Below are 23,906 nucleotides of genomic sequence, written 5' to 3'. Positions count from 1 at the left end.
TAATTTAGGTTAGGGCTGGAGCGATAGCCCAGTGTGTAAGGCGTTTGCCTTGCACGCAGCCGACATGGCTGACCAAGGTTCAATTCCTCCGCCCCTCTCCCCCTCTCGGAGAGCCCAGCAAGCTACCGAGAGTATCTCGCCCACACGGCAAAGCCTGGCAAGCTCCCCATGACGTATTCAGTATGACAAAAACAGTAACAACAAGTTTCACAATTTGTTGTGAGACGTTACTGGTGCCCGCTAGAGCAAAATCGATGAACAACAGGAGGACAGTGCTACAGTGCAGGTTTGGGTTTGGGAGCTACACCAGCCGGTGCTCAGGGTTTACTCCTTGATCTGTGCTCAGGGTTCACTCCTAGCAATTCTTAGGGAACAATATGTGGTGCTGGGATTAAACAAGGGTTTACTTCAAGCCGAACAAGTGCCTTACTTGTACTATCTCTCCAGCCCTGACATGTTTTCTTAGAACTTAGAAATAATATTTTATCATGAGATAATTATTTTTACGTTCGAATAGAAAAAAAAGGGTTGAGTGTCTGCTTGTATCTTGTAAGATGCATTTTTTAAATACAGTGTTTGAGTTGGGGGATGTCTTAGACTCAACTAAATAGGGTCAGGAGCAATAGTACTACACGTAGTGCTACAGTAGTGCATTTGCCTTGCATGCAGCTAGCCCAGATTCAATCTCCAGCATCCCATATGGTACCCTGAACCCTGCCAAGAGTGATTCCTAAGTGCAGAGCCAGGAGGTAAACCCTGAGCACTATCAGGTATAGTCAAAAAACAAACAACAAAAAGGAATCAAATAAAATATTGTCCCTGTTTACAAATGAGCAAAGTAAGAAAATTCAATATTTTTCCAAAGATACACAAAAAGTTAATAGCATAATCAGAATCTTGGTGGGGTTTTTTGGAGTTTTTTTTCTTTTTGAGCTTTGGAGCAACATCCGCAGTACTCATAAGCTATTCCCAGCTCTGTAATCCAGGGTCAATCCTGCTGGTGCTCAGGGATCATATGCAAGTACCTTACCCACTGTATTATATCTCTGGCCCCTATAGCATGGCCAGAATTTGAAGCCAAACAACTCCAAAGACCACTTTTAATCCTTAGAGTTAGAAATTTGTTAAATATATCATACATTTGACTAATCTCTGCCCAGAAGTCATTCTTCAAGTCCAGCTCTATCTCCCTCAATGACCTAGGCCCTTACCAGTGTACAGCGTATCTTATGCATTGCAGTTCTGAGCATAGAGCCACCTTATGCTAAGTACTTCTCTCATCATGAGGGGAGACTGGGGTTGGGAGGAGGGTGTACCAAAGCCAGGAATTCCTCCTGCAAGTTTTTAGTGTTCACTGCTTCACAGCATTGACCCATGACTGTTGAGAATTGCCTTGCTTTGCCCTGCCCAGCCATGACTTTCAGCACCAGGATCAGAGCCAGAATGTTTAGCCTCATCTGAGATCATTTTCTAGAACCTGCAGGGTCTTGGGGTACATGGTCAAAAACCAGATTCAGATCCTAAGACCATATTTAGGTCCAGACTCATCAACTTTCCTACTGAAAAGATCATCACTTTAATCCAGATGCTCACACCAGGTCGGAATGAGGGATGGGAAAGCCGGTCTCCTCCAGGTATATCTGACCCATCTGAGATTTTACACAGTCACAGTGAAGACCATACAGTGGAACACCACCAAAAAAATCTGATAAAAGGACAGAAATGGAGCTCAGTGGTAGAGTGCACTCAGTGGTAGAGTTGCCCAAACATGTGAGGCTCTGAGTTTGATCCCAAATACCATATGCCTTCCCCACTACACTGTCAGGGGCTGTGCCTTCATGGGCCCTGGGCACTACAGAAGGTAGTCCTCATGGCCCTGAGCATCACTGGCCTAATCACTACATGACTTGGCCCACACCACTGGAAACAGCCTCTATAAAAATAAAAACTGATACATCAACTCACATGTGGTTTTCTAGAAATAGGAAGGAAGGGAGGGAGAGGTCAAAGGAGGGAAGGAAGGAAAGAAGGAAGGAAGGAAGGAAGGAAGGAAGGAAGGAAGGAAGGAAGGAAAGAAACCTCAAGCTCCCTCTATAGGATCTACTCCTGAGATGTTTATTTCAACTTCTAAGGTTCTTCATCTGCCTCTGTAACTGTTTCGGATTCTTTATTTCTTCTAGATGCTTCCCTCAGAGGCCCTCTGACCTATGAAGTGCTTAGCCAACTTAATGGTATCTCGGTTCTGCCTCCTCTTCACCTGAGTTCTAGGTGGTGAGAAACATCCCTGTTCTAGACCACAGACCCTACATAAAACAGCTTTGAAACATTTCCGAAACTTTAGTTCTAGTAGTTCCCACCTCTGACTAATAAGAATTGCATGAGGAATTTAAAAGATAACAATATCAACTTCCAGGGCCAGAATGATAGTAGGGCTCTTGCCTTATACATGGCCAAACTGGGTTCGCTTCTCATCATACAGTATGGTTCCCTGAGCCTGCAAGAAGTGACTTCTGAGTGCAGAGGCAGGAGTAAGCCCTGAGCAGTGTCGGGTGTGGCCCCAAAACATAAATATAAATATAAATATTAGTATGTATCTGGGCTGGAACAATAGCACAGCGGTAGGGCGTTTGCCTTGTGCGCAGCGAGCTTGGCTGAGCCAGGTTCGATTCCTCCGCCCCTCTCAGAGAGTCTGGCAAGCTACCGAGAGTATTCAGTATGCCAAACACAGTAACAAGAAAGTCTCACAATGGAGACGTTACTGGGCCCACTCCAGCAAATCGATGAACAACGGGAGGACAGTATGTATCTGAACAACAGTATGTATCTGACAACAGTATGTATCTGAATTCCATCTTCAAAGATTCTGATTTTATCAGTATTAATTGGACACTAGTATTTTTTCAGAGTTCCCAGGGTGATTTTTACTGCTCCCAGAGTTGAGAACCTGAGGTCACATAAACACAGATATTCAGTTCTAAAGCCCAATTTAGAATAGAGGAATTAGGCACAGAGGAAATGAGGGGACAAGGCAGCTCCAGGCCCCTCTTTCACTGACTTCCTGGGCTCTGGGGCCCAGGAAGGCCAACTGGATCTGACATCTATTCTGCCATCTTGTCTTTCTTTAGATTATTTCTTCTGTTGTTTTTACATCCTGTTTTGGTTTATAAAACCCTTTCATAAATCACTAGCATCAACTTCCAGCCTTCTTAAAGCTACCCAGTGCATCAGCAGCCTGATGGCACTGTCAGACTTTCAGATACCCCAAAATTGCTGCTGTGCCTTTGGCCAGACCCCAAAAATTTTACCAAGAAAGTAAACAGCCAAAAGTTAGGTAAGTGGGAGACACACCCACAAACCACCTCTGGCTCAGCTATATAATTGGAGGCATGGCCTCTCTGGTTCCTGATTGAACTGCTTAACGACCATGATCCCAGAGACTCAGAAACGAATCTCGGAACCCAAAGGCTTTTGGAAAAATGTGTCCTGTTCCTGCAGTAGGTTACTGGCGCTGGGCCACTCCAGGTGGGAATAGGTTTCGTGCCTTGGCCTGTTCCCCCTGGCGGCCCGGTGACCACCATCTTCCAGAGACCACTGGACAGTCAGGTTTGGGCCTGCAGTGACAAGACACGCGGGGCCTCAATAGATGGGGGTGGAACCGGCCCTTTCCTCCCCATACTAGCAAGACCCCAAGTCGCCGCCTACAAACGGCCTCTCTGGCTCCTGATCAAGCTGATTTATGGCCATAATCCCAGAGACTCAGAAATAAATCTCGAAACCCAACAGCTTTAGGCAGAAATGCATCTGGACCACATACAAGGTGGCCACTGCCTCAGAGCTTATTGGAAAGCCAGGTATGAGCCGGGGGTGACGGGACAACTGCAGTCTCATGGGAAGGGGGGCAGTACCGGCTCATCCTTCACGCCCTACCAAGGTCACGAGTTGGCCCCCACGAGCGGCTCTCTGGCACGGCCATGGCTCCAGACACAAAAGGACTTAATCCAGAGCCCGGCAGCTTGCGGCAGAAAAGTGAATGGACCACGCGTTAAACTACGGTGTCATGCCTCCCCGGGAGAGAAAGGGTGTTGCTCCCTTCTGCCTTTTTCCCCCCTCAGCAGCAAGGTGGCCGCCACCTCAGAGCTTATAGGAAAGCCAGGTATGAGCCGGCAGTGACAGGGCAACTGCAGTCTCATGGGAAGGGGGGCAGTACCGGCTCATCCTTCACACCCTACCGAGGTCATGAGTTGCCCCCCACGAGTGGCTCTCTGGCACAGCCATAACACCAGATGCATGCAGAGAAACCAATCTCGTAATTATCTGGCTCTTGGCAGAAATTCAAAATTGCGTGGCCACAATAGCGGCCACACAACATTATATGATTCTCATATCAGCTATAGAAAACAAATTATTTCACAATGCCTTTTCAGCAATTCTGATTGTTGGGGAGGGAAATTCTAAACAATAACTTTTGTCGAAATATTGAATGTAATCAATGTAGAGAAGAGTTAAGTGGAAATCATCTGCCTCACAGGCATTGGGTGGGGAGGGAGGGGAGTATCTTGGGGTTCTTGGTGGTGAAAAATGAGTACTGATGAAGGGAAAGGTATTTGATCATTGTATGACTGAGATTTAAACCTGAAAGCTTAGTAACTTTTCCTACAGTGATTCAATAAATAAATATAAGAAGGAAAAATAAATAAAATTATGAAAAAAATAAGTGGAGTTCCTGCCCAATTCAATCAGCTAATCAGTGACTGAATAAATAGCAGTACTACTACATGGAAAAAAAAAGCTACCCAAAATTTGCATCCTTCATGAATTTGTTAGCAGCATCTAAACATAGTACACATTTGATTAAGAAACTGTGTGAGGGTCTGAGAAGTACAGCAGGTAGGGTGTTTGCCTTGCATGCAACCAACACGGTTTTCATCCCTGGCACCCCATGTGGTTCCTCAAGCCAGCCAGAAGTGATCCCTGAGCACATAGCCAGGAGTAAGCCCTGAGCTCTGCTGGGTGTGGCCTACAAAAATATATATCCTTTGCTATATCAGGGAATCAAGCTCAGTGTGGCAGAATATTGCATACTGTGGATTGTGGGTTGAATTGGCTGAATATAAGGCAAGCACCTTATTCACTGTGCTATCTCTCCAGCCTCTGTTTTTGTTTTATTTGCTTATTTAAAAAATTCATTGTAGTTTTAGTACTATTTAGTACACAGCCGGTAGGGTGTTTGCCTTGCATGTGGCTGACCCGGGTTCAATTCCTCCATCCCTCTCAGAGAGCCCGGCAAGCTACCAAGAGTATCCCACCCACACGGCAGAGCCTGGCAAGCTCCCCGTGGCGTATTCGGTATGACAAAGACAGTAACAACAAGTCTCACAATGGAGATGTTACTGATGCCCGCTCGAGCAAATCTATGAACAATGGGAGGACAGTGCTACAGTGGTATGTGGGTATACTTCCTGGCATAGGAGTTTAGCACAGAACAGTGTAAGACCTTACTAAATAACTCATACCCAACTGAAGCTCACTCAGGCCGGTTGTCTGGTGCCACAGCAATGTGCCAAGCCTCAGAAGTTTCGGTGGTTTCTTTGATTTTTCAGGGGACTAGCATTGTAGCTTTGTAGAGCATTTGCTTGGCATGTATGAAGCTCTGAGTTCAACCCTCTGCACCCAGGAATTAATGAATGAAAGCATGCATGAGTGAAAAGTTCAAGAACTTCTTCTCCCTCCCTCCCCCAAATGAGGTCCCCCAAGTCACACAAGAAGAGAGAAACCAAGGATATCAGCTGACTGCCTGGCTTCTGCTTTCCTGCTCCTCCTTCTTGTGGCCTATAATCTTGCCAAAGCATAGCTCCAGGGAAGCAGCAGAGGCAAGATTTCCTTCTGTAATTGCCAAAGAGCTTCTGCGTACTATAGTGTTAGCTGCCTCCTCAGAGAGACCTGCTCTGCCTTCCCAAACCAATCATACTCAACAACTTCCACCCCTACCCCACCCTCACCTCCTTTCTTTTAGTTTTTGTTTGAGAGCCATGCATGGAGGTATTCAAGGGCTATTCCTGGCCCCGTGCCCAGGAGTTGGTCCTGGCAGTGCTCAGGAGACCACATCATTGCAGGGGTCCCAGACATGCCTGCAGTCCACACAGCTCAGCTCAGCTCCTTGAGCTCTCCTCTCTGACTGTCCCTACCTCCTCCCAGCCCTTATTGCCTGGTGCTGTGGCACTGGGTGGCAGGTGTTTCTTAATTGCACAGCCTGAGGTCACTTCTAACAAATAATCCCTTTCTCAATGCTGTTTTATGTAGTGTGCCTGAAATGTGATCTCCAAGAGCGACTTCTCAGCCCATCTCTGCTCCCAGGCACAGCTGATGGCTCCTGGAGGACAGATGACCCCAAAGGAGACTTCTGCACACTCTACCAGACAGTTCCCCAGTCATCGGCCGGTCCTTTCAGGCTTCACGTGATCAAGTATGGCACACACGCATGCACACACACACACACACACACACACACACACACACACGAGTGTCCCCAATTCATGCACATGTTTGTTCTTAGGGGTTGTAGCCAGGAATCCAGAGAGAGGGGGTATCCCCAAATGTCATACAGGCAAGAATTAGTTCCCAACTGACAACGCAGGTAGGAGCATGAAAGGGAAAAGCCAGGGAGCAGAACTATTGACTCACATATGGAACATATGCCTGGCAGGTGTGCAGCCCTGAGTTCACATGTCTTACACCAGCACCCCTGAGGATAGCCCTGGTGGCCACTGAGTACTGATGGGGGTGGCCCTTACATTCAAAAAATATTTCTTTTTCATTTATGAGGGTCTGATAGATAATAACAAGGTTAAGATGCTTGCTGTGCACTTGGCCAATCCAGGTTCAATTCCCAGCTTTTCATACTGTTCCCTCAGTACCGCCAGAAATGTTATCTGAGCACAGTGCCAGAAGAAGTCAGGAAAGTAATCCCTGAGCACTATTAGGTGTACTCCACCCAACCAACCCCCAAAAAACAAATTTTTTTCTGCAAAGAACAAGGTAAGGCTGCTCACTATAGAAATAGATGGACAAACTATGGAAGATATGCCTCCACAGGATATTCTGAGGTCTGGATGAGGGCTGAAAACAGACAGTATCTAAATGCAGATAAAAATGAGATCAGGGGGACTGGAGCAATAGCATAGCGGGTAGGGTGTTTGCCTTGCACGCGGCCAACCTGAATTCGATTCCCAGCATCCCATATGGTCCCCTGAGCACCACCAGGGGTGATTCCTGAGTACAGAGCCAGGAGTAACCCCTGTGTATCGCCAGGTGTGACCCAAAAAGCAAAAAAAAAAAAAGAGAGATCAGGGGCTGGTGCTATAGTACAGCAGGTAGGGCGTTTGCCTTGCATGTAGCCGGCCCGAGTTCGATTCCCAGAATCCCAAATGGTCCCCTGAGCACCGCCAGGAGTAATTCCTGAGTGCAGAGCCAGGAGTAACCCCTGTACATCTCAGGGTGTGACCCAAAAAGCCAAAAAAATTTAAAAAATGAGATCAGCAGAAAGTTTTCACGCTGTTTAGGACATCAGGACAGAGATCTGACCGTCAAGGAATAAATGCTAGTAGTAGGATCTATCCTGTTCTCACAGTTCTCCAAGTACTGGAATTCTGTTTCTAGGGGAACTATTTCCAGAGTCAAATTAGCAATGATTGCAAAGGCGACTTTTTAGTCTTTTTTTCCTTTTTTTTTTTTGCCATTGATCAAGAAAAAGCTTTGTTGACAATAAAGTGACAGGTTCAACAATGATGAATATAGATTCTCAAAGTAACTGAACTTGTCTGAATAGCCACAAGGAAGGATTTTTTTTTTCTTGACTACCCATGAGATAGGCCATTACGAAACTGTTCATGATTGGGTTTCAGTCATGCAATGATTCAACACCCATTCTTCCACCAGTGCACATTTCCCACCACCATTGTCCGTTTCCCTCCCACCATCCCCCAACACCCCCTCCCCCCAGCCTGCCTCTATAGCAGGCACTTTTCTTCTTTCTCTCTCTTCTTTTGTGCATTATGGTTTGCAATATAGGTATGAAAGGTTATTGTGTTTGTTCAGCGCGTTCAGTATTTTTATTGGGAAGGTGAGGCTGGAGTAGTATTTTTAACTGGGTGGCAGCTTTGGTGTGTGGATATGACTGCTGAGGCTTCTGGAAGTACAGGGAGCTGGGGGAGTGCAGGGGGATAGCCCATCCTGACCCAAGAAAGCCTGGAGGTTTCAGTCACAAAACCCACATATCCGAATTTTCAACAAGTTAATACCTCAGTGATAGTCTATCCTGAGATGATGGAGTCCAGCCGGAGGCATGATGGAGATTTTGGATTCTGGGAGCCAGCGGCTCCCAGGGGCTCTGCTTAGGCAGAGCCCAGGCTGATCTTTCCCCTCTGATTTACTCTGGTCTGTTCAACCTTTGCGGATCTGACATTAACTGCAGCTGTTGATCTCTTTCGAGATTTATTTACGGGTCTCTGAAGCAAGGCCAGTAAGTAAATATGTATTGCTTGAGCTGGAGGTTGTTTATGGGTGAGATTCCCAATTTTTGGCCATTTAATTTCTTGGGAAACTTGGTCCCGAGTTGTTGAGTTCTGACCAGAAGCACAGAAGCAATTTGGGGGTATCAGGAAGCCTGAAGGTACCATCAGGCTGATGATGCATTTGCTCCGAAGGTACAGGTTGACCTGCTGGTGGCACCTCACCCCCAAGGACAGATTTTTTAATGGGGAAATATCAGGAAATAAAGCGATGCAGAGGAGTTGTTTGAGTTCTTGATGGTGCTCAAGACCTTCTGATGGCTCAAAGCTTGGGCGTTGCACCTGGAGGTGCTCAAAGTACCATACATTTCCAGAGATCAAACCTGGACCTCCTGCATGCAGCGCATCTGCTCTAGCCCTTTGAGGATTTTTTTGTCCTATGCAGGGGCCACTTTTACTGCTTCCTAGTTTCGAATGAAATGCCAGGGCCCAGGTATGTGAGCACCCTTAAATGCATTCTCTGTTCATACCTCACCCCAAAAGAGCCAGGACTAGAATGCAGATGACCAACCTACCTTTGTGTATAAGATGTAACATGTTGTGCAGTTGGTTACTGCAGCAGGAATGAGTGGAATGAAATGAGCTCAGGAGAAGAAACTCCATCAGAATCTGGAGTCCTTGTGATTGTTGCTTGTGGGAGCAAGCGACTGCCAGGGGCTCTGCTTGGACAGGTACCATGCTGATCACCCCCCCCCCCACGATTTTGTTAATTAATAGAGTTTCCCAATCTAAATACCTTTTTTTAAGGAACTGGCCACGTGAAAATAAATAACTAACAGATCCTGTCCTAAAGAATTTCACAGTAGGGTCAAGGACTTAAGCTGAATTTAAGTGAATCTGAATCAAAGTCCCGGAAATTACTCAGTATTCTTCTGCTACCATTGTCTGTTTATTCCCAGGGCTTTAAAATCCAGTGGATTCTGCGAGTCCTTGACATATGGACTCCCATTCATCCTAAGACCCACAAGCTTTTGGCGATTGGACTGGGATGAGCTAGAGACAAATCAGCAACATTTCCATGCCTTGTGTCACATCCTGTTGGTAAGTACTGTGTCCTCAGGTAAAGAAGAGGAAGATTGTTCAGCTTCCTTGATCCTGCCATGGTGTCACACCTGTCCTTGTCCTCAAGAAGTCAAGAAAAAAAAAAAAACCCTGAAAATTCTGAAATGTGGGTTAGACTTGCCTTTTTTTCTTCAGGCTATAGAAAGGAATTTACGAATCCAGTTATAAGACACTAAGCTTGAAAATCCAGTTATAAGACACTAAACTTGAAAATATTTTGCATATTTAGTAAGTGGCTACAGGGTATTTTCCATAGGTAATTATATTTTAAAGGTTTTTTCCCACCTAACACTTGCTGGACACTATCATTTCTTTTTTGGTTTATTTTGTTTTAAGGACAGCTCCAGACATGCTCCATGCTTACTTCTGGCTCTATGTTTAGGGATCACTTCCGGCTGGGCTCAAGGGACCGTATGTGGATGAAAAACCATGCCAATCTCATGCAAGCCTAGTGCCTTTGTCCTTGTAGTATCTCTCCATCCTATTATGATTCTTTTTGTTTGTTTGTTTGTTTGTTTGGGCCACACATGATAATGCTCAGGGATTACTCCTAGATCTGCACTCAGGAATTACTCCTGGTGGTACTCAGGGGACCATATGAGATCCTGGGATCATACCTGGGTTGGCCATGGGCAAGGTAAGGGACCTGCTGTACTATCTCTCAGGCCCGCTGTTATGATTCTTTTAAACAAAGAGTACTTAGTTTGTGGCAGACATTGTGCTAGGTCCTAGATAATAGTGGTAATATAATAGTCTCTGTGGCTCAAAAAACTCTAAGGAGATGGGGAACAGAATTAACATATATAACATACATAACCTTCTATGTGTTTAAAAAGAAAAAAAGAGGCTGCAACAAGAGCCATTCCTGTGAAAGTGACATTTAGATTGAGACCTGCCAGATGAAAGAAAATTACACAATTGAAGGATAGCTGGAAGGACATTCCAGATACCAAGGAAGGCTTGTGTAGAGTGCCCAGGACTGTGAAGAGCTAAGAGGGAAGTCAAGAACCAACGGGCTTATGCTCAGGGTTTGCACAATGGTATCAAGTTGTGAGTTGAATTCCTTGTGCTTCCACATGCTCCTGGCAACTCTACTGTCTGCAATCCCCAGTGCCCACCCAGTGAATATATGAGAACTGCAACTAAAGGAGTGTGACCCCCAGTGACCACCACAGCTAAAGGAGTCCATCTCACAAAGAGCTCTATGGCCAGCAGCAAGCACTAATGTGTGAGCACCACAGTTAAAGCATTGGAGCATCACAGCCAGTACAGCTCCACTCCATCCTCCCTATGGGGCATTGCAGAACAACAAATAAAGAAAGCAAGAGGAGGGGCCAAAGAGATAGTACCACGTCTTGCACCCGACCAACCTGGATTTGATCCCTTGGACCCTATGTGGTATCTAAGCACTGCCAGGAATGATTCCTGCACGAAGAGCTAGGACTAAGCCCCGAGCATAAGAGAGAGCGAGAGAAAGGTGGGGGGAGCTAGAGGAGAGAGGTAAACAATGAGGCTGGAGAAGTGAACAGAGATCAAATTATTCCAGGTTCGATCCCCAGCATCCCATATGGTCCTCTGACCTCTGGCAGGAGTAAGTCCTTGAATGCAGAACCAAGAGTAACCCCTGAGCATTTCCAGGTGTGGCCAAAAAAAGTTTTCTTACCCAAAAATATAGATAAAGGCATTGATAAGAAACAAGAAAATTAGGTAAGGAAATTACAGTAATCTAGGAAAAGACGATGGCAAGAATGTCTTGGACCAGAACAATGGAAGTCAAGATAGTGATGGTAAATCAACTAAAGAAATATTTTAGAGCTGGAGAGAGAACACAATGGACTGGAGTGTGTGGTTTGCATGCAGGAGGCCCTGGTTCGATCCCCAATACCAACATGATCTGCTAGGCACCACTAAGGGCGACCTCCAAGCACTAAGCCAGGAGTAGTCTCTGAGCACCACCTGACTTGACAAAACAAATAAAGAAATAATATCTCAAAGAAAGAGTCTGAACTTGGTGAAGGGCTGGATGTAGGGAAGGAGGAAGAGGAAATTGTCAAATAACTGTCTGGTTTATGATTTGAACAACTAGTGGATGCTGTTCTCTGAAATGGCAAAACTGAAAGAGCACATCCATAAAAGTAATACTAAACTGCGAAAGGAAATAAGAGAACTGCAGGAGCTGGAGTGATAGAACAGCGGGTAAGGCGTTTGCCTTGCACGCGGCCAACCCTGGTTTGATTCCCAGTATCCCATATGGTCCCCCAAGCACTACCAGGAGTGATTCCTGAGTTCAAAGCCAGGAGTAACCTCTGTGCAACACCGGATGTGACCCAAAAAGAAAAAAAAAAACAACTAGAATCCAAGAACACGTATAAGTACTAGGTGTGTATAGAATGAAAGCTCAACATCGTAGGATATGGGTGGTCAGGCCTATGCAGTACTGTGCCCTTTCGCTAGCAGAAGCAGACTTCTTTTTTCCTGTTTCAAAGCCCACACTGCCTTTCACATCCACCCACTGAGTTCCTGTTTCCTATCTGAAGAACACCCATCTCCTATCTTAGCAGAGCATAGTCAACAGATTCATGCTGACTGTTAGAAGTCCAACAACTCAGTTTGCTGTTTATTGCACTTCAGATCTTGAAGAAGTTGTATCATGCAGGAGAAATTTCCCTCAAACGTCCCAAATACATTCACGTGCTGTATGTATAGTACATGATGTCTTGAAAAGACTTGGCCTTTTTCTGGAGCATGGGAGAGGAGGGAGGTATTGGGGTTCTACCAGTAAACTGCATTTCCAGTCCCCAGACTTGAAATTTTAATTAACTGGTAGGAAGGGTGTAAATTTGGGGCTAGAGCGATAGTACAGTGGGTAGGGTATTTGCCTTGCACACGGCCGACCCAAGTTAAATTCCCAGCATCCCATATGGTCCCCTGAGCACCACCAGGAGTAATTCCTGAGTGCATGAGCCAGGAGTACTCCTGTGCATCACCAGGTGTGACCCAAAAAAGCAAAATATAAATAAATAAATAGTGTAAATTTTCAGAAAAGTGAAACCCATCATCACTTTAATTCTATTGCTGAAAATAAAGTCCAAGAAAAACAGAAAAGGGAACAAAACATACGTATCAGCATATTCAACTTAGGGTTGTTTAGAATTTTTTTTTTTAAAGGGAAGTAGTTTAAATGTCCTAAATTGAAAAACCATTAATCCAAAATAGTGAAATGGTTATAAGAACTACAATTCAACCAACAACAAAATGTTAAATAAGCATTTAAAATAAGGACAAGGAGCTCTAGAGATAGAATAGTGACTAAGTCACCTGCCTTGCATGTGGCTGGCCTGGGTTTGATCTCTGGAATCTCATATTGTCTCCTGGGCACTGCCAGGAGTAATTGCTGAGTACAGAGAGTACAATGTACGGGACTAACCCTGAACATTGTTGGGTGTGGCTCAAAAAACAAACTAAAATCAAAATAGAGATGAGAGAGCCAGAGAAATAATAGTACAAGACATAGGGTGCTTGCTTTGCATGCTGTCCACCTGGGTTCTATCCCTATCACCCCATAGGGTCCCTGAGTACTACCAGGAGTGATCTCTAAGCACAGAGCCAGGAAGAACCCCTGAGCAAGCTGGATGTGGCCCAAAACCAAAAAAGAAAAACTGTTTAAGATGGAAAAGAATATTCTCATATTCTCTTCCATACTGACTTATATACTTAAGATTAGAATCTGGGCCTGAGCCCAGTTCAGCAGGTAAGACATTTGCCTTGGGCCGGCATCCCATATCGTTCCCCACACCACCAGGGGTAATTCCTGAGTGCAGAGCCAGGAGTTAGCCCTGAGTATCACTGGGTATGACCCAAAAAGAAAAAAAATAAGATTAGAATCTTCTTACTACAAATTCAGGACTTAAGAACGTGTATTTACTTATTTATTCAACAAACATTGAACACTGTGCCAAGCACTATTCTGGGGTCTATTCTTTACCATTCTTCTCTTATGTAAACACACATGTATGTAGTTGACCTATCATTAATAGAAGTCCATCTTGATTTTTTTTTTGTTTTGTTTGGGGGCCACATCTGGATTGTGCTCAGGGTTTACTCCTGACTCTGTGCTCAGGGGTCACAACTGGCATGTGTCAAGAAACCACATGGAGTGTCAGGGATCAAATGCAGGTCAGCCATGTGCAAGGCAAGCTCCCTACCTGCTGTACTCCAGACCTGGCAACTCATTTCTGGAACTCTTAAGAGCGCTACTCATTTAACCAACTGTCTTTTACTTCATTTAATCCTTGCAATAACTGTGAGATAGGAATTGTTGTTACTATTTTTACAAATGGAAAAAGAGAGTAAGTAATCTACCAATGGTCACACAGCTACCAAAATCAGTGTCAGAATTTGACCCTAATTCAAGTTAACTATACAGTTCATGCTTTTATCATCTTTCGGTTTTTTGTCTATTTGTGTCTTTGTTTTTAAGCCACACTGGCAGTGCTCAGATGATTAGTTCTCTGTGCTTTTAACTTCTTTTGTTTGTTTGTTTGTTTGTTTTTATTTTGAGACCATACCTGCAGTGCTGAGGACTTTCTCCTGGCTCTGGTCTCAGAGATCATGGGATGCCAGGGATCCAACCTGGGTCAACTGCATACAAGCCAAACGCCCTGCCCACTGTATTATCTCTCAGGCCCTACTTTTAACTTCTTCGCTTAATTCCCTACTCTGGATATAGCCAGGTAAAGACAGACTATAACACAGGCTACTTCCCCCTTCACTGAGCAACCTTGCTTCTTCTCTGGAATTCACTTCATGTAACATGTAATGAATGTGTACATGTAACCACTCCTCACTCACCTTTTGCTACTTATTTCTGTATTTATCCCACATTACCCAAATCAAAGACTAAGCCTTTTTCTGGAAAATAGAGAAGCAAAATAAGTATTTGAATGTCTCTACCTTCTTGTTTTTATATAACATCTTCAAGCAACAAAAGACACTGTGTTATAAGAGGAAATAATTTTTCACAAGCTTGAACTTATTCACTAGAAAAATATATTTTTTTAGTATCTTCTATATGACCATCCTTATTTAGAGTCTTTATCTTTAGACAGAGTGATAATACAAGCCAGTAGGGAGCTTGCCTTGCGTGCAGTCACCTGGGTTCAATCCCTGGCACCCCATATGGTCCCTGAGCACTGCCAGGAGTGATTCTTGAGTGCAGAGCCAGGAGTAAGCCCTGAGCACTGCTAAGTTTGACCTCCCCCCCCAAAAAAAAAGTCATAATCTTCCTGTCCCTATTTTTTTGTGGGTTTTTTGCTTTTGTTGAAGGTTTATTTGGATTTTGCAGGGTCAAAGGGATCTGGGACGCTCTTGACTGTGCTCAAAGTCTACTCCAGGCTTGGTGCTCAGAGGTCACACCCAGTGGCGGTGAGAGGACCGATGGTGTCAGGATCAAATGCAGGTCTCCTGTGTGCAAAACATGTGCTCAACCCATTGAGCCATGTCTCTATTCCCTGACCCTATTTTTTATATGAAAGTCTATTTTTTTTTTACTAGTGAGACGTCATGAGGTACAGTTGCAGACTTACAAATTTTTGTGCTTGGGTATCAATTATACAATGATCAAATACCCATCCCTCCACCAGTGCCCATTTCCCATCACCATAGATCCCAGTATCCCTCCCACCCCCCATCCCCCAGTTGCCCATCCCCCAATGCCTCTGTGGCATTGTTCTCTCTCTCTTATTGGGTGTTGTGGTTTGCAAAAGAGGCAATGGGTGACAATCATGTTTGGTCTGTAGTCTACTTTCAGCGTGCTTCTCCCATCCTGGGAGGATCCTCCCAACACCTTTATTTGGTGTTCCCTTCTCTATCTGAGCTCCCTTTTCCCTTAACATGTGTGGCTGGCCTCCAAGCCATGGAGTAAAATTCCTGGTACTAATCTTGGCCATTCTTGGGTGTTAGTCTCCTATTTTGTTACTTTATGTTCCCCAGATGAATGCAATCTTTCTATGTCTATCCCTTTCTTTCTGAGTCATTTCGCTTAACATGATACTTTCCATGTAGTACCACTTGTATGTAAATTTCGTGACTGTCTTTTCTAACAGCTACATAGTACTCCATTGTGTCAATGTACCAAAGTTTCTTTAACCAATCATCTGTTCTCGGCACTCAAGTTTTTTCCAGATTCTGGCTATTGTAAAGAGTGCTGCAATGAACAAACAACCTGACCCTATTTTTATAACTTTTCAGCACTTCCTTGACTTTATTCTTGTCTTTGTAGTCTTTCTTTTTAATACATTCTCTTCACATCCTATAAAACACTCTTGGAGATGTTTCCCCTCTAGCTAGCAGTCTCCTTCTGATTTCTGTCTTTCTGTTAATAGCAACACCACCACTGTCTCCTCACCCAGGTGTGAAACCTCAGAACCTTTCAATCTCCTCCTCACCCTTTACAACCCCCTCATCACTGTGGCATTTCAACTTTCTTTTCATCAAAGGACAATTGTGACTCTCCTTTCTTTCCCATACCCAATGTTTGTTCTCATCAATACCAGAAAATTCCTACCTAGCCTCCCACCTCCACCCTTTGGTGCTGAATTAATGAGATATATATTTTTTTTCAGGGGTGGGGAAGTGGTGGGGGGCCACACTGGCAATACTCGGGTTACTCTTGGCACGGCACTCAGGAAATTATCCCTAATGGCGCTTGAGGGACCATACCGGGTGCCAGGGATTGAACCCGGGCCAGCTACCTGACAGATAAGTTATTTACCTGCTGCACTATCCCCCAGAGTTTTTGGAGATAGTAAAATAATAATATAAAAACATCTTTGGAGTTTTTATATCAAGAAAAGCTGTGGTACTACCTTTTAACAAAGGTAGGGTGACTGGTGGGCTGGAGGAGTAGTACAGTGGGCAGGGCATTTGCCTTACACACAGGAACCCAGATTCTAACCTCGATTCTCGATTCTCAACATCCCCTGTGGTTACCTGAGCACTTCCAGGAGCAATTCCTGAGTGCAGAGCCAGGAGTTAGCCTTTAGCTATCCAGGTATGACCCAAAAAACAAAAACAAAAATAAGAAAAAGTGTTTTGTTTTGGGGCCACACCCGGTAGTGGTTAGAATTTGCTCCTGGATCTGCACTCAGAGATCACTGCTGGTGGTGCTCAGAGTTCTGTGCTCAAGAGTGACCCCTGACAGTGCTTAAGGGACAGTGCTTATGTGGTGCCGGAGATTGAACCCAGATCAGCCATGTGGAAGGCAAGTGTGTTTCCCACTGTATTATCTCTCCAATTCTTCCCAATTCCCTTAATCAGTGTGTGTGTGTGTGTGTGTGTGTGTGTTGTGTGTATGTGAGACAGACAGAAAGAAAGACAGTTGTTGCATTTTGTTTTCTAAGCCTGCATTACTGTTTTGTGGAATGTAAATGAAATAAAAATATATAAATAAATTAAATTTTCCAACCATTTATGAGATGTAGTTACCCATTGCCAGGAAAACATCATTTAAATACCCAAATTCTCTGTATAGTTCCAGTTATATAGCTGGTGACTCACTTTTCCACATCCTCATTTTTCTTACAAAGTCATGTCTTACAAAGTCATGTCTGTGTAAACTAGAAAAAGAAATGAAAATACCACCTAAGTCTCTCAATTTCCTACTTAAAATGTCAGAATCTCTGGAGACACATTCCACAGCTTTCTAGGCCATGTCTACCCTAACTGGCCACAGAAATGACAGGATTCAAGCCAGAAATATGTCCAGCAGGAGTCTGAGTACACAGGCAGTGACCTGGTTAGGCTGAATACGGGTAAGGAAATGGAAAGTCCTTGGTTATATTCTGCAAAGAGTCAAAATCAAGAATTCAGCCTGAGGGGCTGGAACGATAGCACGGCAAGTAGGGTGTTTGCCTTGCACGTGGCCAACCCGGGTTCGATTCCCACCATCCCATATGGTCCCCCGGGCACTGCCAGGGGTAATTGCTGAGTACATGAGCCAGGAGTAACCCCTGTGCATCACCCAAAAAGAAAAAAAAAAAGCAACCTGAGGAGCCTAGAGAGATTAGTAGATTAGTACAGTCGGTAAGATGCGTGCCTTGCACACAGCTGACCTGGGTTTGATCCCAGCACCCCAAATGGTCCCCTGAGCATTTCCAGGAGTGGTCCCTGAGTGCAGAGCCAGGAGTAAGCCCTGAGCTCCTCCAGGTGTGCCTCCCCCCCAAAAAAATTCAAACTGAGAGCCAGGTAAAAGCAGGTAAGGAAGGGGGGTGGGGGTGGGTGGACGGGAAGGGAAAGGGAAGAGGGAGGGAGGGAGAGGACCATCAGAATGATGTGAAAGTGCAGAGCCTGCAGGAAAGCAGGTGGTAGGTGAGCCGGTTAGAGGACATCTCTGGGTTTCTCTTGCTTCATCGTTCACCACGCCCTGCACTGTGCCGCCACTGGGCCTCCACCACAGCCTCTACCACAGCCACATTAGTTACTAAATGTTCCCCCAAATGTACTAAACTCACACCTCCGTATTTTTTTGTTCATGGGGGCTGGAGGGGAGGGGAAAGACTATGTGTAGGACCTGCTAGGGATCAAACCAGAGTTATACAAGGCCTTAGTCCCTGTACTTTCCTTTATCCCAACCTCTACACCTTTTTTTTAATACTCTGTTCTCTTCCCTTTACCTCTCTGTACAGTGTCTGCTCTTTATTTTTCTACATCCTGGCTAAATACCTTCCTTATGAAGCTTTTCTTGCTTCCTATCACGCACGCCCCACTCATTCTTTTTTGCCCCTCCACAACCAGGTACTTATTGTCACAACTGTCTTGGCCTTCACAGCACTGATTAGTGATACAGATTTGCACATTAATTCTCTAGGGGGAAGTTTTTCACATTTCTCACATTGAGGAAAGAGAAATAGCTCAAAAGTTTAAGCAGAAGTTCTGCATTCAGAAGACCTCAGTTTTATCCCTGACACCCAGCACCAATCCAGAGCAGACCCGGGTCCAGAGTGATAGTATAGCGTGTAGGGCACTTGCCTTGCACACAGTCGACCCAGGTTCAATCCCCGGCATCCCATATGGTCCCGTGAACCTGCCAGGAGTGATCCCTGAGTGGAGAACCAGGAGTAACGTCTGAGCACTTCCTGGTGTGTCTCAAGAACAAAACAAACAAAAGAGTAGACCCTAAACATCACCAGGTATGACTATAACAGAAAACAAAACATTGCAGTGCATTTATAATCAATTTTTGGAGGGGGTCACTCCTAACAGTGCTCAGGGGACCACACAGTGCCAAGGATCAAATTCGGGCCTCCCATATGAAAAGCACTGAGCTCTCTCTCTCAGAATCTTGACTTTTCTTTGAGGGAAGTTTTCTGATTATTATCTCTATTTGTAATAGGTTATACAGGATAGTAAGTAGCAGGGCAGAGATTGATCTCCATAGAAACTTTGGGTTACAAAGTTGACTCTTGACTAGAGTCTGGGAACTTGGATTTGAGGAGTGTTCCCACCATTCCCTAAATAATGTGTGGTTTACTTGCCTTAACTGCACATGTACATGCATGTACACACACCTGTGGTTTGTGGTTTTTTTCTAGGACTGTGACATTTTGGTACAAGGTAGATACAGAGTGTCTACATGATCTCCCCTAACAAAAATACTGGACATGGAGTTGCTCGTGACTTCAGGCAAATATTTTAACATATTCTTACAATTCAGTGTGGAAAAATTAGGGACATTCTATGTGACTTCATAAGTAGAAAATTTAGAAACTTGTACCTAGTTCCTTGTGCCTTCACCCTCTGAGCCAAGTCCCTTTGCTGATTTTGCTTCACATCCTTTTGTCATAGTAAGTTAATTTAGTACTGAGTCCTGTGAGTTCTTTTAGCAAATGACTGAACCTGGGAATGATCTTTGGGAAACACCTAGAGATAATTCTAGGTTTTCTGCTTATTCTTGAGTCAGTCGCAGTCATTTTGTGTCTTTCTAGATATATGTCCTATTAAGTTATAACGTCTTTCAACATAAATTTTTTTATAATTTTCCCTGTAATCCTTTTAATTTCTGCAAGATCAATAGTGATTTTCTCTTTCATCTGATTGTAGTCACTTGAATGTTCTCCTTTTTCCTTAATTAGTTTAGCTAAAAGCCTGTCAATTTTCTTTTCAGAGAACTGATTTTTATTTCCTTTATTGTTTTCCTACTCTATTTCATTTCTAATAGAGTAAAAATAGCTAATTTTTAAATTTTCTTCTTTTTGCATTTTTATGTTTTAATTTAGTCTTCTTTTTTCCCATGTGAATTTTCCTTCTCAGTTCCAGACACCAACTATGGCAAAGGTAGTGTTACAGAAATCTGACCAAGAAACAGGCGGTGCCCAAGCAGTAGAGGGAGGCCACCCAGTTTTAATTACTCACGCAGACTCGATCTGGCTATTGCCACAAAGGCGTTGTGCTGGAGCTGGTCACAAAGAGCGATATAATCTAGACGCGTTTCTAGGGAAACATTTTCATCTAACATATTCAATGCTTATACAATTGGTTTTCCTATTGTTTCGGTGACCTTGTTCCATTCCTGCTCTAGCAACCTTATGTGACTTGCTCTCTTGTTCTGTTCTCCTTGCGCCTCTTTTGCAGTCTTTGCGCAGTTTCTAGAACGAGTCACTCAGAGGTCCTGCCTCTAGTTTTCCGCTTCTGTCTCTAATTTTCCCAGTCAGCCAGGACTTGAGTATTGTGCTCAGCATTGGGCCTGGACTCTGAGGCTCTTCAGCGCCACACAGCCACTTTCCAGGAAAGAGTTAGAAACTGTGTCTGCAACAGGAGCCTCAAAGTTTGTCCCTATCTTTCACTTTCTTTAATTGTAACTCGGACTGCAGATAAAGTAATGTCTTTATCAAAGTCTAATCAGAATGCATTGATGCTCTTCCTTCAGAACCTCCCACAGCCGCTGTAAATATGCCAGGCAATTTCAAAGAGTTCTGTAAGAATCATTCAGTTGAATCTCTTTTGATAGCCCTGGCACTAGGGTTACTTTTGAAAGACCTTTCTCCTATCTGCAATTCTCTACCAGATTCTTAGCTCTTGTCTCAAAATCAATAGATTAAAGTTTTAGGAGTCATAATTTTTCTGTGCAACATTCAAATATTCTTCAAAATCCCACCATGTAACAGATTAAATTCCTATATAGCATCCCCCAGCCCCCATCACACTGGAGTACATGCTTGCTTCAAGTTACAGGGCATCTCTGAACTTTTCTCTGCATTGTTAATCCTTGGGTGAACGTCCCTGACCAGGGAGGAAGATGGGGCACTGAGGGCTCAGGCAGGAAGTTCCTGCCTTTCCCTAGGGCTGGGCTGAAGCGGTTCAGCCCTCCTTGATAACTCCTGGAGAAACTCAGGGAAATCTCAGCTGGGGTTGACCTTCAGCAATTTGTGTATGTCCTTGTTTCAGAAAAGAGAATGGCTGCTGTTGGCCAAAGGGGAACTCCAGAGTCAGGGGCACGGCCTCCGAGAGTCCGCCAGCACCTTCTACGTCATTGTGCCATCGCACTCAGCCACTCTGCTGGTGAAGCCAGTGGCCACCCGGGAACTGATGCTGCCCAACCCCTTCCCCCTGCTGCCTGAGGATCCCCCTGATGACAGCCTTAAGATCATGGAGGCAAGTGAAGCCCAGATCCTGGGACAGATAGAGGAGAGACAAGAGAACGGAATTGGAGAAAGGGATGAGAGAAGAAACAGCCCTGAGGGAGATACAGGAAATAGGAGGAAGAAGGGGATCCCAGGCGAGTGGTGAAGAGTAGAGAAGGAAGCAGAAGGGCGCTGAAATAAACATAGCGTGATGGTATTTTCTTGGGGGTCTTTCTCTACAGTGTGCAGCTGTGTACATAAACACATGAGCATCTTTTTCTGCTTATCAAGGAAAGCCAGAAAAGCTTGTCTTTCAGATGTCCCCAGGTAGGAAGTCTTCAAACTGAGATGCAAAAGGAGGAACAGCTCTGAAGGCCGTTTTCTCCTCTTTTCTTGGATCTCGATTCTGGATTTCCTCTGCGGGCTGGGCAGTCTGTGAGGGGAGCTGGGCACTGTCGCTGGCGGAGGGCTGGCTCGGCGTGGAGAGGACAGAGCTCGGGATTGTGCTCTCAGCTCAGCAGCCACAGGGATGAGAGAGGTGGAGAGAGGTGGGCACCAGCGGTGTGGCTCGCTCAGCGTCTCACTCCGGGGCCAACCGTTCCTGGCACAGGATGTTGTGGCCGGAAAACCTGACAGCTCAGGAATGCAGGGCTCCTGTGTCCTCTGCTTATGCGGCCTGTACTCGCAGACTGGGCACCCTCAGGCCACAGCCGGCAAACACTGGACCCCTTTGTGCCCTGTCTGCCCCTCACTTGGGGGGAAGGGGAGCAAAAGTAGTTAATGTTCCTTATCACTCGGGGTTACTCTCTCTTCCACTTCCCCCCCCCCCCAGGATTCAGACCTGGGGGCCAGAACACCTAATTCACAGCCTCCAAGGGAGCCAAGGGTCTTCCTACCTCCGGGGGTGATGTCTCTGCCTGACATCTGGTGGAACTTCTCTCTTTTCCAGAGCATGCTGGATGCCTTGGAACTAGAGCCCAGCTACAATCCCTTGCAGATTCAGAGCCACCTATACCCACACCTGGGCAGCAACTCTGCCAAGCCTCACGGGAGGCTGCACCCAAGTTGGGAAAGCAAGACCCAGCGAAAGGTACATCTACCCTCCTTCCCTCTTGCAGCTCCCCCTCCCTCCATGCTCCAGTTCCCCACACCCCCACAAGGGAATGGCCCTCCGCTGGATCTCCCCTGGTGGGGGAAGAACCAAGCCAAAGGGAGAAAATAAAGAGCTGGTCCTTTGCCCTAAACAAAAGCAGTCAAGACCTTTCCCAGTAGGTCTGGCTCTGTGGCTTGTGCATTTACATAGGATAATGTTTAGGTATCCTAATTGTAATGTTTATGATAACTCATTAGTTATTTAATAGACCACTTAGCAAACTGGCTGCACTGAATCATAACCACAGTCCTCTCTTTGAAGGAAAAGACTGAATGGAAGGTTGGGAAAAGAAATGCCCAAGGGGAGGAAAATTAACCTTACTGAGTAGCAATCATTTGTCAGGTTTCTGACAAATGTTTTCACACCTATTTTTCTCACTTAATCTTCTCGGCATCCCTGCAAGGTATGTGTTATTATTCTGATTTTACAGAAAAGAAAGGGAAACCGAGGCAGGTTAACTCCAGGTTTAGTGAAAGTGGACAGCGATTTTTATGAGGTCTGAATTTTATAATATTGTCCTTACTCACATGTTTGGTTTTTATGAGATCTGAACTTTGTAATATTGCCCTTACTCACATGTTCATAGTTTCTCAGTAACAGCCTCTAGGGAAACTCCCCTGTTGTTTTAGCTGAACAATGTTTTCAAACTACAATCAACCTGGGTGGTTAGCAGAGCTCATAATGGTTAGCTAGCTGGGAGAGGGATTCAGAACTCAGAAGCCAGGGGACTCCATCACTACCATGGGCTGGAGGTTTTCTCCAGACTTCTCCAGACTTTGGGACTGGCTTCAGCAAAGGCTCTGCTTGCTTGCCTTGCAGACTAAGCAGTTGCCAATGAACCGAGTTCGCGCTACGGTGGCCCCCTTGCCTGTAATTCCAGCCACTGGCAGAACCCCCAAGAAGTCAGCAGCCAGCAGAGCGTCCTCAGAAGCCTTCTCCAGACCTCTGGAAGAGGAGGAGGAGGAGGAACAAGAGGAGTATGTGTGAGGGCCCTTGGTCAACAGCATTGGGCACCCCTCTGCCTGCTCTATCACCAACACCCACGCTAAGGTCCCCACAATGAGCCTCACCAGAGTCTGTGAGCACAGGGCCCTGCCCTGGGAAGCAGCAGCCACCACCTCAGACCCTCCGAGAGTAACCTGAGCCTTTCCTGCTCCTAACAGACTCCAGTTTGCTAGTTGCTCATTTGATACTGTTAACACAGATAAAGATTAAACGCCCAGTAAGCCTCCATCATTGTAAGACCGTGCCCAACCCTGAATTTCTCCATGTAGAGTGTGAACAGGTGGGTAAGGTCGGATCACCTTCAGGAAGCTGGGCCTCGGGAGACAAGGATGAGGTTTTCAGAGCCCATGAAAAATGAGCAGGATTGAAATCCAAACCTCAGTCCAAAGCCCAGCCCCTCCCACCACTCCCACAGTCCCTGACAGTTTCCTTCCAGATCCACACAGAAAGAGCTGGCTGCATACTTGCATGCAAAGTGTATGCATGAGTGTCGACTGTGGC

General features: G+C 45.3%; 1 protein-coding gene across 1 annotated transcript in view; it reads left to right on the top strand.

Moving 5' to 3' along the window:
- M1AP (meiosis 1 associated protein) overlaps positions 1-23,387 on the top strand; it is an 80,338-nt gene extending 56,951 nt beyond the window's left edge. The window contains exons 5-9 of the mRNA XM_056118922.1: positions 6,301-6,463; positions 9,467-9,608; positions 21,072-21,278; positions 22,197-22,337; positions 23,220-23,387. Of these exons, the coding sequence (XP_055974897.1) occupies positions 6,301-6,463; positions 9,467-9,608; positions 21,072-21,278; positions 22,197-22,337; positions 23,220-23,387 (821 nt within the window). The remainder of the gene's footprint in view (positions 1-6,300; positions 6,464-9,466; positions 9,609-21,071; positions 21,279-22,196; positions 22,338-23,219) is intronic.
- Positions 23,388-23,906: the final 519 nt, after the last annotated feature.

The sequence above is a fragment of the Sorex fumeus genome, unplaced genomic scaffold (assembly GCF_029834395.1).
Source record: "Sorex fumeus unplaced genomic scaffold, SorFum_2.1 ptg000003l, whole genome shotgun sequence".
NCBI classification, from domain to species: Eukaryota; Metazoa; Chordata; class Mammalia; order Eulipotyphla; family Soricidae; genus Sorex; species Sorex fumeus.
This window is presented reverse-complemented; position numbering and strand designations above follow the sequence as displayed.